At 40.7% G+C, this 13,814-nt stretch overlaps 1 protein-coding gene across 6 annotated transcripts in view; it reads left to right on the top strand.

Moving 5' to 3' along the window:
- Positions 1-13,814, top strand: part of brat (brain tumor) — a 39,732-nt gene that overhangs the window by 22,211 nt on the left and 3,707 nt on the right. For 5 of the 6 annotated variants that reach the window (XM_070288720.1, XM_017178256.3, XM_070288719.1 and 2 more), the window contains 2 exons: positions 3,297-3,588; positions 5,938-9,145. In XM_070288720.1, the coding sequence (XP_070144821.1) occupies positions 5,989-9,145 (3,157 nt within the window). In that variant the 5' untranslated portion in view covers positions 3,297-3,588; positions 5,938-5,988. Of the gene's footprint in view, positions 1-3,296; positions 3,589-5,937; positions 12,383-13,814 lie in introns of those variants that run through there. The other variant, XM_070288724.1, reaches the window with a different exon arrangement.

The raw sequence follows: 13,814 nt of genomic DNA, 5'->3' as shown, positions 1-13,814 counted from the left end.
TATATTTGCCATGCATTTTCGTGGATTCTGTATCCTGTGGATACGACAGAGGGCAAATTATTAGATTTAAAGGATAAATAAGAAGAATGTATCTCAAAATGTAGCTATTGCTTTATAGCGTGTTTTTTAAGTAAACTTGAAAATTTATCTAACAAAATACTATAATTTAATACAATCTAGTAATGATTAACCAAACTTTTTTTGCATTGCCAATTTTTCGTACCACCATTGTGAATCTGCCTTTGGGTACCATTGAACTCTGCTGCAGCCGCTGCTTCAACGATTCCGCAGTTGCAACCCCAAAAAACAGACCGCAGGGGAATGCATGAAAATGGAACGCTTGTTTATTTTGCTGCACAACCAGAACGAACGCGCCCCTTCCTCTTTGCCATATTCCACGTTATTTTTGTTGCTGGCTTGATTTGCATTTTATGGAATTACAGTGGTACTTGTCTAAGAAAAATGGTAAAACGTGAAAATACATACATAAGGCAAGGTAACAAACACAAAACACCGTCAGCGCTGGCATATTCTTTAGAGTTAGGGTTTGCGTCTTGTAGAAACCATTTCTAAAATAATATTGAACTCATTAGGAAATCACATGAATTATATGCGTCTTTGCGATGTACGACTGTAGTGTAGTGCAATGGCTCGCACCCCCCTTATTATTTTTTCACCCACACTAGCTTTTGGCTTGAACTTGGTGCTGCTGCCCGCGCTCTTGTTTCTGATCATTATTTCCTTCATAATAATCATCGCCATCGACGCCGCCGCTCCGCTTTGTTTTTCTTCCACTTCTCCTGAGCCATGAAATTTATAATCTTGTACAAATTGTTTTGCATTAGTAATGCCTGTGGCGCAGTTTGTTCCACTTCTCACATGGGTCGGTTCTTCTGCTCCGTTCTTTTCTGGTTCTGGTCTATTCTCAGCTCCCTTTTGTTTTGCTTTCCTCCTTCGTTGCTTCTTGTGCGCCTCTTCGCTGTGCTTAATTACAAAAGATGGAAGGGGGCGTAGAGCAAAAAGGGGTGCGGCTCGCCGCCCTCAGTGCACTGCACTCGCATTTCTGATTATTAGCCTGCTCTCTATTTTTAAACACTTTTACAAGCACTCTGGAATTTGTGGCCCCTCCAAAAGAAAAATGCAAAGTAAAACATATGGCACCGACTTTGAGCTATGGCACACTCTATGCACAGTCGCCCGCCAGAAAAGCGGAAAAGCGAGGAGACGACACAATATTTCTACGATTCAGATGGCCTGTGGCCCCAAATGATATTAATCTCGTCATGATATACAATCCAACTGTCAGTTTGATTTGGCCCGTATTCCTGTTGGCCTGGCCTGGTCGTCTGCCTTCCGTCAACTATGTATCTCACAAATTGGGTAATCTAATCGATAGACAATTCACTCATTATCAACTTATGACCCAATAGAGGAAGGAGGAGAAGCTATCCCCTCTATTTCTTCATCAGAAATTCTACAATACTAAGATTATTTATGGTTTCAATACCTTTCTCAGGGCTTAAATTTATGAAACATCACTTTGTTTTGATCAGTGGTACCCAAAATTTCAGACAAATTTCAATTCTATCTACTATATTGTAAGAATTATGATTTTACTCTTATTTAAAGATATTTCTTATCGTTGGAGTTTTAGTTTCGATTGTTGTAATAAGTTATTTTTAGCATACATATCTATGTATGTGTTATATAAATATCCCATAATTAATTTTTAGCTTAAACAAAACATTTACTATGTTGATCGTCAAGCTGAAATAACATGTCTTTTGTTGTAGGGTATTTGTAGATTCCATAGTGCATATTTCTTGTTTCTCTTCCTCTTTAACCGGTGACGTTTTTGTGCTATTCTCGTGTTTATTAACTAATTTGTCGAAATTACCGGTGGTTTGTTTATGAGTCAGTTTCTTCGCCTGTACACGGTTATGTTTTTGGCTGTGTGTGTGCGAGTGTCAGGTGTGAGCGGAAAAAGTGCTAACGTTAGTGAGTGAGTGATCGATACCTTTTGAAGATCTCCGCAACGCTTCTTTTTTTTTTACCATATTTTTATACTTTTCTGACATCCCCCTCGATTCGCAACAGTTGGCAAAAGGAAACGAAAATTACCGCTACTTTACATGTGTAAATCTGTCTATTGTGTGTGTGTGTCGTCTGGCCATTTTCCGCATATCTTCGCTCTTCTGGCTCCAACTCTGTCTCTTTCCGGCTACCGTGTCTGCCGGTATACAGAAATTTTTCGCTATGCAGTTATGTTGATGAGCTGCAACGTCATTTCTAGCATAGCTTCTTCTTCTCCTCGAAAGTTCTGCGGCAACATAGAACAGAGATAGAGCGAGGAGAAAGAGATGGGAGGTACGTGTTTGTGTGTGGGAGAGCACATCGCTTTGTTTTTATTGCTTTTGGCTGCGGTCGTTGCCCAAATCGGGGAAAAAACATGCGCAGGCCAAAGTTATCGGTTATCGCTTCCTGCTTGCTGTGCTCTCTCTTTCGTGCCTTTCTGCCTCTCACGCAACCTGTAGCGCGCGCAAATAAACCGTTTGTTGCTCTTTCTGGGGAGGTTTTCCGTATTCTTTTCTGTTGTTGTTGCTTTTATTTGTTTTGCTGTGGGTGACTGGCCGCCATATTGTTTTAGGGGTGGCTAAACATTTTTGTGGGGGGTGGTGTGGTGAGGGGGTGCAGTTTTATTGTTGCTTTTGCAGCCGGCATTCAACAGTTCGGCAAAAAGAGCACTCTCTTTGCGCGAGCTCTCTCACTGTTCCTGTCTCTCTTTTTGTAAATGTAAATAGGATGTATTGATTTTTCCCTGATTTTCTGGCGGGGTTTTACCGTGCTTTCTCTAGAGTTTATTAGTTATTATGGGGAAAAAAGAGGAAAACCACAGACAGACAGCAGCCGCAGCGTTGCACTTGTGCAAGCTAGTGACTCCCCCTGGTTGCTGTTGTTGTTGTGAGTGGAGCAGAGCGAATTCCCAGGACATTTTGGCGCTCTCTCTCGCTAGTCTGCCGCCGCCTCTGCCGGCGTCGCTGTCGGAGTGACTGCTGGGATCTGAGATGTGAGCTTTACCCGGGTCGCTGCATTATGCGCAGAGTTAGTTTTGCAGGGAGCTACCTCGCATTCACGTCACGCAATTGTACATAAATAGCGAAGCATTTTTTTCCGTTATAGCAAGGACGCAAGGAAAACTGAAAACACGTACGCACGCAGACGTCACCTTGCTTAGCATTTAATTATCCTTTCTAATAATAACAATAACAATAACGGCATTCTCTTTTCTATTGCAGCCTTTTGTGCGCGCGACGCAATAACTGGGCAGCTCTTGAAAGTATGCTACACAAATTTGTTTCAACGTGTTACTGCAAGAACAAGACCAACAACAACCATCAACATACCACACACTTTATCATATAGACTGCGCTCAAGACAGAGACAGAGACAGGTAGAGAGCGAGAGAGAGGAAGGACGAGAGCAACAAACTATAGCAACAAGAAAGCAAAAACAACAACCAGGAAACGACGTTACCAACTGGAATATATATAGAAATTTCTACAACAAAATAACAACAAAAAAGTAAAGGTAAGTGTTGGCTTATCTCCGTTTATCACATTGTACAGTGGTCGCTCCTGAAAATGAGAATCCGTACCGGAAAATGTGTATTTTCGCGTATCTTGGATTAACAGTTGCCTAATGGATATAGGGAAAATGGATTTAGATTAATTCTTTCTGAAAATAGTAAGCTTTTAACAGGAATATTGAAAAGGAAAGTTTAAATTCCATTTCCAATATATGAAATATGCAAATGAAAACATTTATTAGAGGCTATTAACATACAATTTGCCTCCAATAATTGTTTAAAACCAACTCTTAGATTTGGAGTGTAAATTATTATAATCCTTGTTTACCTAAATTATTTCACAAAATGTATTAATAATACAAATTAAACCCTAAATGGATTTAATTCGTTGAAAAATGATTAATATTTATAAATATCGGAATGAAATGTGGAACGAACATAAGGATGGGGATTTTTGCAAGCATTAGAATTGGCATCTAAAAATCAAATTTGATTGCAACATACAGGAACTTGATATCTTAGATCTTTGAACTATTCGATTTTAAGAAACAAAGATCAAAGAAACAAAGACAAAAGAAAGGAAGTTTCTAGGGATCACTGTATATGTATGCCGACTGTGCCGGTGTGTGGTGTGTGTGTGTGTGTGTGCGCATGATAAATGTACATCCAGTCTAGACAGTTGCAGGACTCCATTTCCCTTTCCCCTTCTCAGGGCCACATCCCTTTCGCATATAAAACTCCCCCTTGGGCGCATTTTTCGGGGTTGATTTTGTATTTCGTTTCGTTTCGCTGGCTCTCTTTGCTTTCACTTCAATTGCCTTTTACGTTGATTTTCTTGTTGACGGAAATTTCGCTTGGTCTAGAACTCTGGAAGAAGTTCCTGAATATTCGATACCCTAACTTACATAGAAGAGTTCTTCTACTTTGCTCAAACTTGTAATGAAAGGAATATCAATCCAATCTTTCAAGTCTTTAATTTTTTTCAATTCCGTTTTAATATTTAATAGCTTTCTTTTTGACACAATTCCAATTTGAGGAGACACAACATAACTTAAAAATGCAATATCTGTCACATGATTTATGCTTTCTATAAAAATGTTTAATGCTGCCTTGGCAACGCGCTTTTGTTCAATTACTTGTAACAAAAGTGCAAGGATGTATATCCTTCGTCTTACCGAAGTTTGTTGCCTTTATCGTTTTGTTTACTTTTTTTGCGACAGGGGTTTGTTGTACAACTCCCCTTCTGTTGCCCTCATATTTCAACGGCCTTTGCCCTGTTCGCTTTCCAACTCCTGTTACTTTCCTAGCCGCCATTTCTGCTCCTGCTCCGTTCCCTTCTCTTCGTCTGTCCAAGGCAGCGAACCGCGAAGGAAGCAAAAAGGGGGAGTAAAATTATGACGAGGGGCTCTGTGAAGTGGCGAAGTTGTCCGTCTGTCTGTGCGTGCGTTTATTGCATTTGTGTCCGTCTCCGACTTCGTCTCTGAAGGCAGGATATAGGGGGGAAATTAGGGGGAAGGCGACGGGTATGTGTGGCAGGGGATTCCCCTCGCGGCCAAAGTTCTTTCATCCCAGAGTACAGCTTCGCTTCATTGTGGCGTAAGAAATTGGAATTGTGTTAAAAAGCATTCCGTGGGGGCGTGTTTCCTAGTTGGATTCGATCCCCTTTAGATGGAGAAAAGACATGCTTACACATACCTTTCAACCGTCTTCGAGGATGTTTAATAAAAGACGGGTCACAGCTGTCAAGCTTTGGGGGATTAGAGTGTTCGACCGCTGATGGGATGGAGGCAATTAACTACAAATTATGATAACAAAGAGAGGGCAGGCCGTGACTAAGAAAAAGGGGCTGCCTGTGGAATATATTTGTTTTTTGTTGTTGGGGCCATGGAAATGCCAAATGCGGCTGAGTCATGAGGATTAAATAAAGAGAGACAAGGAAGGACCTCAGGTGACTCATACTCATTCAAGGGAAAAGGCATAGAATAAAAGCAAAGCTATAATAATATGTAGAGAAATGTATTTTAAATGCTAAGCTATGGTGAATATCCCTGACTTTTCCAAAGTTGTCGTACAATTAAAATTATTAAAAAGGATAAAATATATGAGGAGTCCAATTCAATCTAATTTAGTTTTGTACGCCAGCGTTTTTTGTGGCATCCTAGCAAAGCTTTTAAAGTATTATAAATGAAGTCATCGTAAACTCCTTGTCGGAGGTACTCGGATAACGACCGCACGTTTAAATGAAGAGCAGCGACCATAGTACAATCTTCCTTCCGTGTACACACATTAGCACTCGTTAATAATTAATTTTTCTCAATTTTATTCTTTGCGCTTGCCGTGTTTCTTTGCAGCTGTTACTCCTAAAGGTAAACGGGGCCACCGACGGCAATTACAGCGCTAAGATGGCGTCCTCGCCGACACCATCACTAGACTCGATGCGGGGCGGGGCGAACTCGATTGAATCGTATGAACACGCCGGCTACCTATCAGACTCCCCGCTCACGCTGAGCGGCTCATCGCCACCGGCCAGCGATTCGGCAATCTGCAGCGACGAGTACACGGGCGGAAGCAGCGTCAAGTCCCGGTCAGAGGTGACGGTGATCAATGGCCATCATCCCATCTCGGCCTCGGTCTCGTCCAGCTCCTCGGCTAGCTCCTCATCCTGCTCATCGTCATCCTCGTCGTCATCGTCCTCATCATCGTCCAGCAGCTCCTCGACCAGCGGTCTCAGTGGCTGCGGCAGCACCAGCAGCAGTGTGATCAGCACCAACAATGGAACTACAAGCAACGGGCCCGGCGTGATTGGTAGCAATCTGCAGGGCAATAGCAATGGCAACAGCAACTCTGGAATCAGCAGCCTGGTCGTGGGAGCAGGCAAGGGAAGCAACAGTAGTGCCAGCAACGGAAGCAGCAGCTCATCCAGCAACACATCCGCCAATGGATCCCCGCCACGTTGCACCGCCTGCAAGAGCAAGTGCAGCGATGCGGTGGCCAAGTGCTTCGATTGCCAGAGCTATCTGTGCGCCAATTGTGTGACTGCTCACGAATTTATGCACTGTTTCAACGGCCACAATGTGTGCTTGATCAAGGGCTTTGAGGCCAGCACCACCGCTGGCTCACCACTGGGTTCCGTTGGATCGCCGAGCAACAATCCGGCCTCCAATGAGTTCAAGTACGCCAGCTCTCTGACCATGATGCTGCAGCAACAGCAGCAGCAGCTCGATTCACAGCAACAACAGCAGCAGCAGCAGCAACAGCTGCTGCCGGCGCAGCCCATGTCACAGCTCTCGAAGATTGTGCTAGCCGCTGCCGCCCAGGCGAATTCCCAGGAGCAACAGCGAGAGGAGAACTCACTCTACGGCTCACTGCACCCACAACAACAACAGCAGCAGCAAAGGCAACTTTTTTGTCCGCGCCACAAGCAGGAGCTGCTGAAGTTTAGCTGTCGCACCTGCTGCATTCTGGTCTGCAAGGAGTGCATTGTCCTGGAGCACTCAACCGGGCTGCACGAACTTGAGAATGTGCAGTCTCCGGGATTGACACCAGCCTCCACCGCGGGAACCTCGGCCAATGAGACAGCCTTGCAGACACTGCTCGCCGATATGCGCGGCAAGATTGGCGAGATTGTGGGCATTGCCGGAAACTCGGATCAGAATCTTACCAAGGTGAAGCTGCAGTATCAGAAGGCGCATAACGAGCTGAACGAGACGCATCAGTTCTTTGCCTCCATGCTGGATGAGCGCAAGACGGAGTTGCTCAAGGAGCTGGAGTCCCTGTACTCGGCCAAGGTGAACAGCAACAGTGCGTGGCAGCAGCGTTCCCGCGATCTGATCGACAAGGGTCTGGCCACCTGCGAGGCTGTGGAGCGGAGTCCTGCTCCACCGTCATCACTGCTGGCGGAAGCTCTGCTCCTGCGCAAGTCCCTGGAGCAGCAACTGCAAACGGGCATCCAGGAGATGCAGCTGCCCTTCGAAATGGAGTTTATGTCCAACTATCAGTCGATTCAAGCTGGCGTCCGTAACACCTTTGGCTATATCCGGGCCAGCAGCTCAGATGGAGGCCATGCCGGCCTAAGCCTCCCCAGCAACGGTCACGGAAAGCAGCCACCAATCGCTAGGCCCACACAGAGCGCAAGTAACAGCAGCGCCAGCAGCGCGGGCAGTGGCCACCATGGCGGTCACCATCAGCAGTCGCATCATCACGGCGGCCATCACAATCATCACCAGGCGTCGTCGCACCATCATCAGCAATTGCAGGCGCAATCCTCACTCCATGGCCTCGGTCTGGGATTGAGTGGCAGCAGTCTGCTAGACAGCAGCAGCTCTACTGTTGGTGGTTCAGGCGCCGGAGCCTTTAGCAATGGAAGCCTCCTTTTAAGCGGCCGAGATCGCAGCAACGCTTTGGCCGTAGAGCAGCACTTTGGTGAGCTAATGCCCAAGCGCGGAGGCGGTGGCTACAACGGAAGCAATGGAACTGGCACCAACAGCACCGTGGCACACTATAATCCCTACGAGAAGTGGAGCAATGGCGGCAGCGATAATCTCTTTTCGTCTGTGACTAATGGCGGAGGAGCAGGCAGCTCATCCGTGGCCGATGCCTTTGCCAGTCTGTCGTCGGTGGGAGGCGGTACCGTGGTGAGTGGCGGTGGCAGTGCCGTTAGCTCTGAATCGCTCCTAGACTTGACCAACAAGCTGCTGTCGGCTACCATTTACCCGCCAAAGTCGCAGATCAAGCGCCAGAAGATGATATATCACTGCAAGTTTGGTGAGTTCGGCGTCATGGAGGGACAGTTTACAGAGCCCAGCGGTGTGGCGGTGAATGCTCAAAACGACATCATTGTGGCGGATACGAACAATCATCGCATCCAGATCTTCGACAAGGAGGGACGCTTCAAGTTCCAGTTCGGCGAGTGCGGCAAACGCGACTCTCAGTTGCTGTATCCGAACCGAGTGGCCGTGGTTCGCAACTCCGGGGACATTATCGTTACCGAACGCTCACCGACGCACCAGATCCAGATTTACAACCAGTATGGACAGTTTGTGCGGAAGTTTGGAGCCACCATTTTGCAGCATCCGCGCGGCGTGACTGTGGACAACAAGGGACGCATTATCGTGGTGGAGTGCAAGGTGATGCGCGTGATCATCTTCGACCAGAATGGCAATGTGCTGCACAAGTTTGGCTGCTCCAAGCATCTGGAGTTCCCCAACGGTGTGGTGGTCAACGACAAGCAGGAGATCTTCATTAGCGACAATCGGGCCCATTGTGTCAAGGTTTTCAACTACGAGGGCCAATACCTAAGGCAAATTGGCGGCGAGGGCATCACCAATTACCCCATCGGAGTCGGAATCAATTCGAACGGCGAGATCCTGATAGCGGACAACCACAACAACTTCAATTTGACGATTTTCACGCAGGAAGGGCAGCTGATCTCGGCGCTCGAGTCGAAGGTGAAGCATGCCCAGTGCTTCGATGTGGCGTTAATGGACGATGGCAGTGTGGTGCTGGCCAGCAAAGACTACCGGCTCTACATCTATCGCTATGTCCAACTGGCGCCAGTGGGTATGTAAACACACAAACACACATACAACACACACAAACACACTCCATGGATGGGAGTCCGGAACAGGGGAGAGTACTGTCAGGTGTCGTCCGGCTCTCTCACCTCTCTGCTCTAAGCCTAGTTCTCTCAATAGTCTGACTTGCGCGGTCTCCCCCCAGCTATAATTCTAAAAACTAAATCTAAAGCTTAAACTGAATCGAAATCTGAGAAGAGAAACAGGAAGAGATTAAGAAACTGAAACCGAATCGAAATCTACATATATATGCCCCTTATTCTCCTCTGAAACTGTCGTACTGTCGTCGTCTCATAGCCTAACGACTTACACACGCACACTGTTGGATTGCTTTTTATTAATTATCTATTTAAATTATTGTTGAATTTTGTTTTGATTTTTTATATATATATATGTATATTTACGCTGTTTAAGGCTTAGTTTTTATATTTTTTTGTGTATTTGTTTTACGATAAATATATATATATATACGGATATCTCTGTGTGAATTTTCACGTTCATTTTATAAATCGGACTCCAAACTGAGCAACTTTTTTTTTCCGCCCCCATCTCCCATCTCTCTCGCGTGCAAGTCTCTCTCCCGCATTCGTTTTGAAAGAAAAAAAAAACAAAATAAATGACACTACTTACCTATAACAAAAATAATAATAATCATAATAATACAAGAAGAAATCCCTCCACTTTTTAACTTTGTTGCAATAACTGCGAAAGTTAAAACAAATTAACAAAAAGTAAACTTTATATAATCTAAATTTAACAATTAACAACCCCAAATGAGGAACAAGCCGCGTATCGAGCATTAAATAAGTAATAATTGATTGTAATTCTTAGATATACCTATATATGATTGCGCAAATTGTTTGTTATTATTATTTTTGATTGCATAAACACATTTTGATACATACATATATATTATTATAACTGTTTTTTACGTTTATAAATTATTTTTGATTATACAAGAAACCTATTGATTACTGATTATTTATATTGTAGACCTTAATTATATCCGCTAAGACATGTTTGCTACTTTTATACGAAATCAAAACCGAACCCAAAACAAAAACAAAACAAAACCGAACCCAACCGCGACACACAAACAACAATTCACAAATTTTTATACTCGCTTAGTTTTTATGTTTTTATTGTTTTATTATATTATTGTACAACCACACACCCCCCACAAAACGAAAACGAAAAAAGAATTTTATTAAAACAAAAACCATCAACACACCGTTTCTTAATTTTAATTCAACAAGACCAACAACTGCAACAAAACAATGCACTGAAAGTAGTTAAAATAACACATTTATGTTCATAACTGTTAAAGCTATTTTTTGTTTAGGAATTTTTTTTTTTAAACCCTATTATTTCGACAAATTTGTTGTTTGGCCTGATAAATGATTTGTTGTCAAATGGAATTTAAATAAATATTAACAAGAAATGAAGACGAAAATGAATAGTTATGTGCACACCAACACATGCGACTGTTTTTAATTTTAATCGATTAGCGAACGTGAGCGTGTGCATAGATAAATCAAATTAAGGATTAAACAAAATAACACTTAACTGAAAGTTGGCAATCAGTGCAGAAGACTTAAAACATTTATAACTATTATAATTATACAATTAAATATGTCTATGTCTCTATACATACGCATATATGTATTTATAAATATACATTAAATTATGATAAACACTTAAACAAGTAATGCAAAAATCTCAAAATAATTTAATAGTTATAAAAATGAAGAAAACCATGCCAAGCCAAGCCAAGACGACCATTCGCTTCATTGTTTTGTTTTTCTCTCTCTCTTGGTTTCTTCGAAAGTAATATTAATATTTAATAAAAAGAAGGCCAGGCAGTGCGGAAGGATGATGTTCCGCACTGTATTTTAGCTAGACTTTGTTGTTGCTTGCAATAATTCAGATTATGAAAGCATTTATGTTTGCCGAGCCTCAAAAACAATGCAAACCTAAACGAAAGTGTTCTCTAAGTTAAACGTTAGTTGAAAGAGGGATGAAGATGTGACAAGTTAAATATCTAAAGTGAATATTTAGTGTGTACTATTTAAGGCGAAGGTAAAACAAACAACTTTTTGAGACTACAAACGCAACATTAACAGGAACAGCATTTAAAAAATGTTTATTTTGTAATTTTTTTAAAGTAATAATCACTATTTTTCGTTAGTTTTGAGCTTGAAACGCGACGCGAAGTATCCCCAAACTCCCTTACCCCCGCCCTCCCTCATTAACCACACCCACACGCATAAGCAGGTATTAGAATTCTTGAATATAATTTTACGAATATTGTATTAAAAACAAAACGTAGTATTTAACTAGCATAGTTTCCTCTTTGTTTGTTTTGAAAAAACGCTTTGCTTTGTGTAACTTGAAACTTTGGTTTATATTTTTATTATTATTATTATTATTATTTCGATTGTACTATAATATAATTATTTTTATTTGTGTGTATCTACTTAAGTGAGATTATTAAATATACGAGAATATATTTTTTAGTTCTTTCTTGTTGTAAAATTTCATTGACTTGAATTTGACTTATTATTGTATTTTAAAGCTGATATGTATCGATGTATAATGGTAGCTGTAACAACGACAAATGGGTTAAAAACAAAAGTATTGTACGTTTTCTGTGTGAGAGAAAAACAAACTCTTTGACAACCAAAAAAAAAAAAAATTACAAAACAAAATACAAACACTAAAAAAAAGAATAAAAACTGTTGAAAATTTTTTATATAAATTGTTGAAACAAAACAAAAAAAAAAAAAACACCTAAAACATAAATGAAACTGCTAATTGATGGTATTTATTATGGCCTAATGCATACTATTTAATTATATATTTATTATTAGCATTTTAGCTTGCACAAGCCGCGTTTCTGACAAGGACTTTTATTTGTATTTTGTGCTTGCATAAATTTGTTTTTATGTTTATCAACTATTATTATATCTTTATTATTACGTTTTAAAATGTTATACAACAAACTGCAAACTACAAACACGAAAAGTGGGACACAAGAAAGAATATAAAGTAATATAAAATATATGCATTAACAATAGCCAAGCAATCTCTGCTTAAAAACAAACAAAAAAAAAAACTGTTGTAAAACCCTACACGAAAAACACAACACACCCAAAACAAATGCCACAAACTGAGAAACTGAGAAACAATTAAAGATTTTTATACATATTCCGATAAAAGAAAACCCAACAATTTGTTTAATTTATTTATTATTTGTTCGATTTGATTATATTTTCCGTTCTTAGCACTTTTAGATTTGTACATTATTGGTTTGAACACAGATGCGATGTTTATTAACCCTATGATGCCGACTGTCCCGCTTCCGTAGCCCCTTTCTTTCCGCCCTTCTGACCCCCGACCCCATTTCTCTGTCCGTCTCTGACGCACCCCTATTGTACTAGTGGTAAACTATTTAATCTTTATATGGATATAAATATATATGTGAATGTATGTTGATAAACAAATTGATGAATTGAGAATCTAATAGACTGTGCAAAAAAGAAAAGAAAATAAGGAAAACCGACAACAATTTTTTTAAATATATATTTCTGTATATTTAAAAATCTCGGATAAGGAGCAAAACAAAACAAAACAAAAAAAAATAAATAAATAAAAAGAAAAATAGTCTCTTTGGCACGTAATCCCAGAGAAAGAGAAATATATAAAATATTTATACAAGATAAATTGTGTAACTAAAGCACAGTGTGAGCTATCAAAACTTACTAAATAATTAGCAGTTTTTATTTTCGATATTCCAGATCGATATGTAAACGATTTATACCGCCAATTAACTGTGCTCTAATCCTCTATATAACCAGACAAGCGTCAAGGCCCTCTGATATCTTGCTCTATATATATATATATATATATATATGACCGATTTATGTATGTTAATATTGCCGATATAGTATATGTAGTTGGGCATTTCGCGTGTGTCGCCATTTGTGATTATTTTTTTGGGCAAAGTCTAGTTTTACCCGAAAAAAGGACGCCAAAACGGAAGGGAAAAATCTGAAAGGAAAGGGAAAAATTCAAAAGTTAAGTAAAAACCACCAGAAAAAAGGAAAACGCAAGAAAAGAAAACGATAGAGGAGGAAAGGATAAAAAAGAATCATTTAGAAAAGTCATATTTTGAGTAATGTTAAGCGTAAGTGTTGTATAATAAATGGCAATGCATGCTAGTGTTGGAAAACACCACATATACATCCATACATATTATCCATATATATATTATTGCCACTATTATTTTTTATGATTGTTAGGAGCTCTCTATGAATGTTGAACGGAATCGAAGCGAAATCGAATCGAGGCCAATCCATCTACGGATTGGCTCCTCTCTCTTTTTGGGGTTGGTTAAGAGACTGTCAGGCACAAGTTACAGAACAGAACAGACCTAGATGTTAGGATATATATATATGTATATATACAGACATATTTGGTGTTTGTATGCCATATCTAAAAATCATTTTAATTGTAGTTTATATTTTTGATAAATGTTATTAAGGAACGGAACACAAAAACCAAACCAAAAACAAAGAAAACAAAAAAAAAAAACAACATAAATCAAAGGTCATTTGGCGGCATTGTTAAGCGTATTTGTATGGAATTTAAATTTT

The sequence above is a fragment of the Drosophila kikkawai genome, chromosome 2L (genome assembly GCF_030179895.1).
Source record: "Drosophila kikkawai strain 14028-0561.14 chromosome 2L, DkikHiC1v2, whole genome shotgun sequence".
Lineage (NCBI taxonomy): Eukaryota > Metazoa > Arthropoda > Insecta > Diptera > Drosophilidae > Drosophila > Drosophila kikkawai.
Note: the sequence above shows the minus strand (reverse complement) of the source record. Positions and strands in the feature narration are given on the sequence as shown.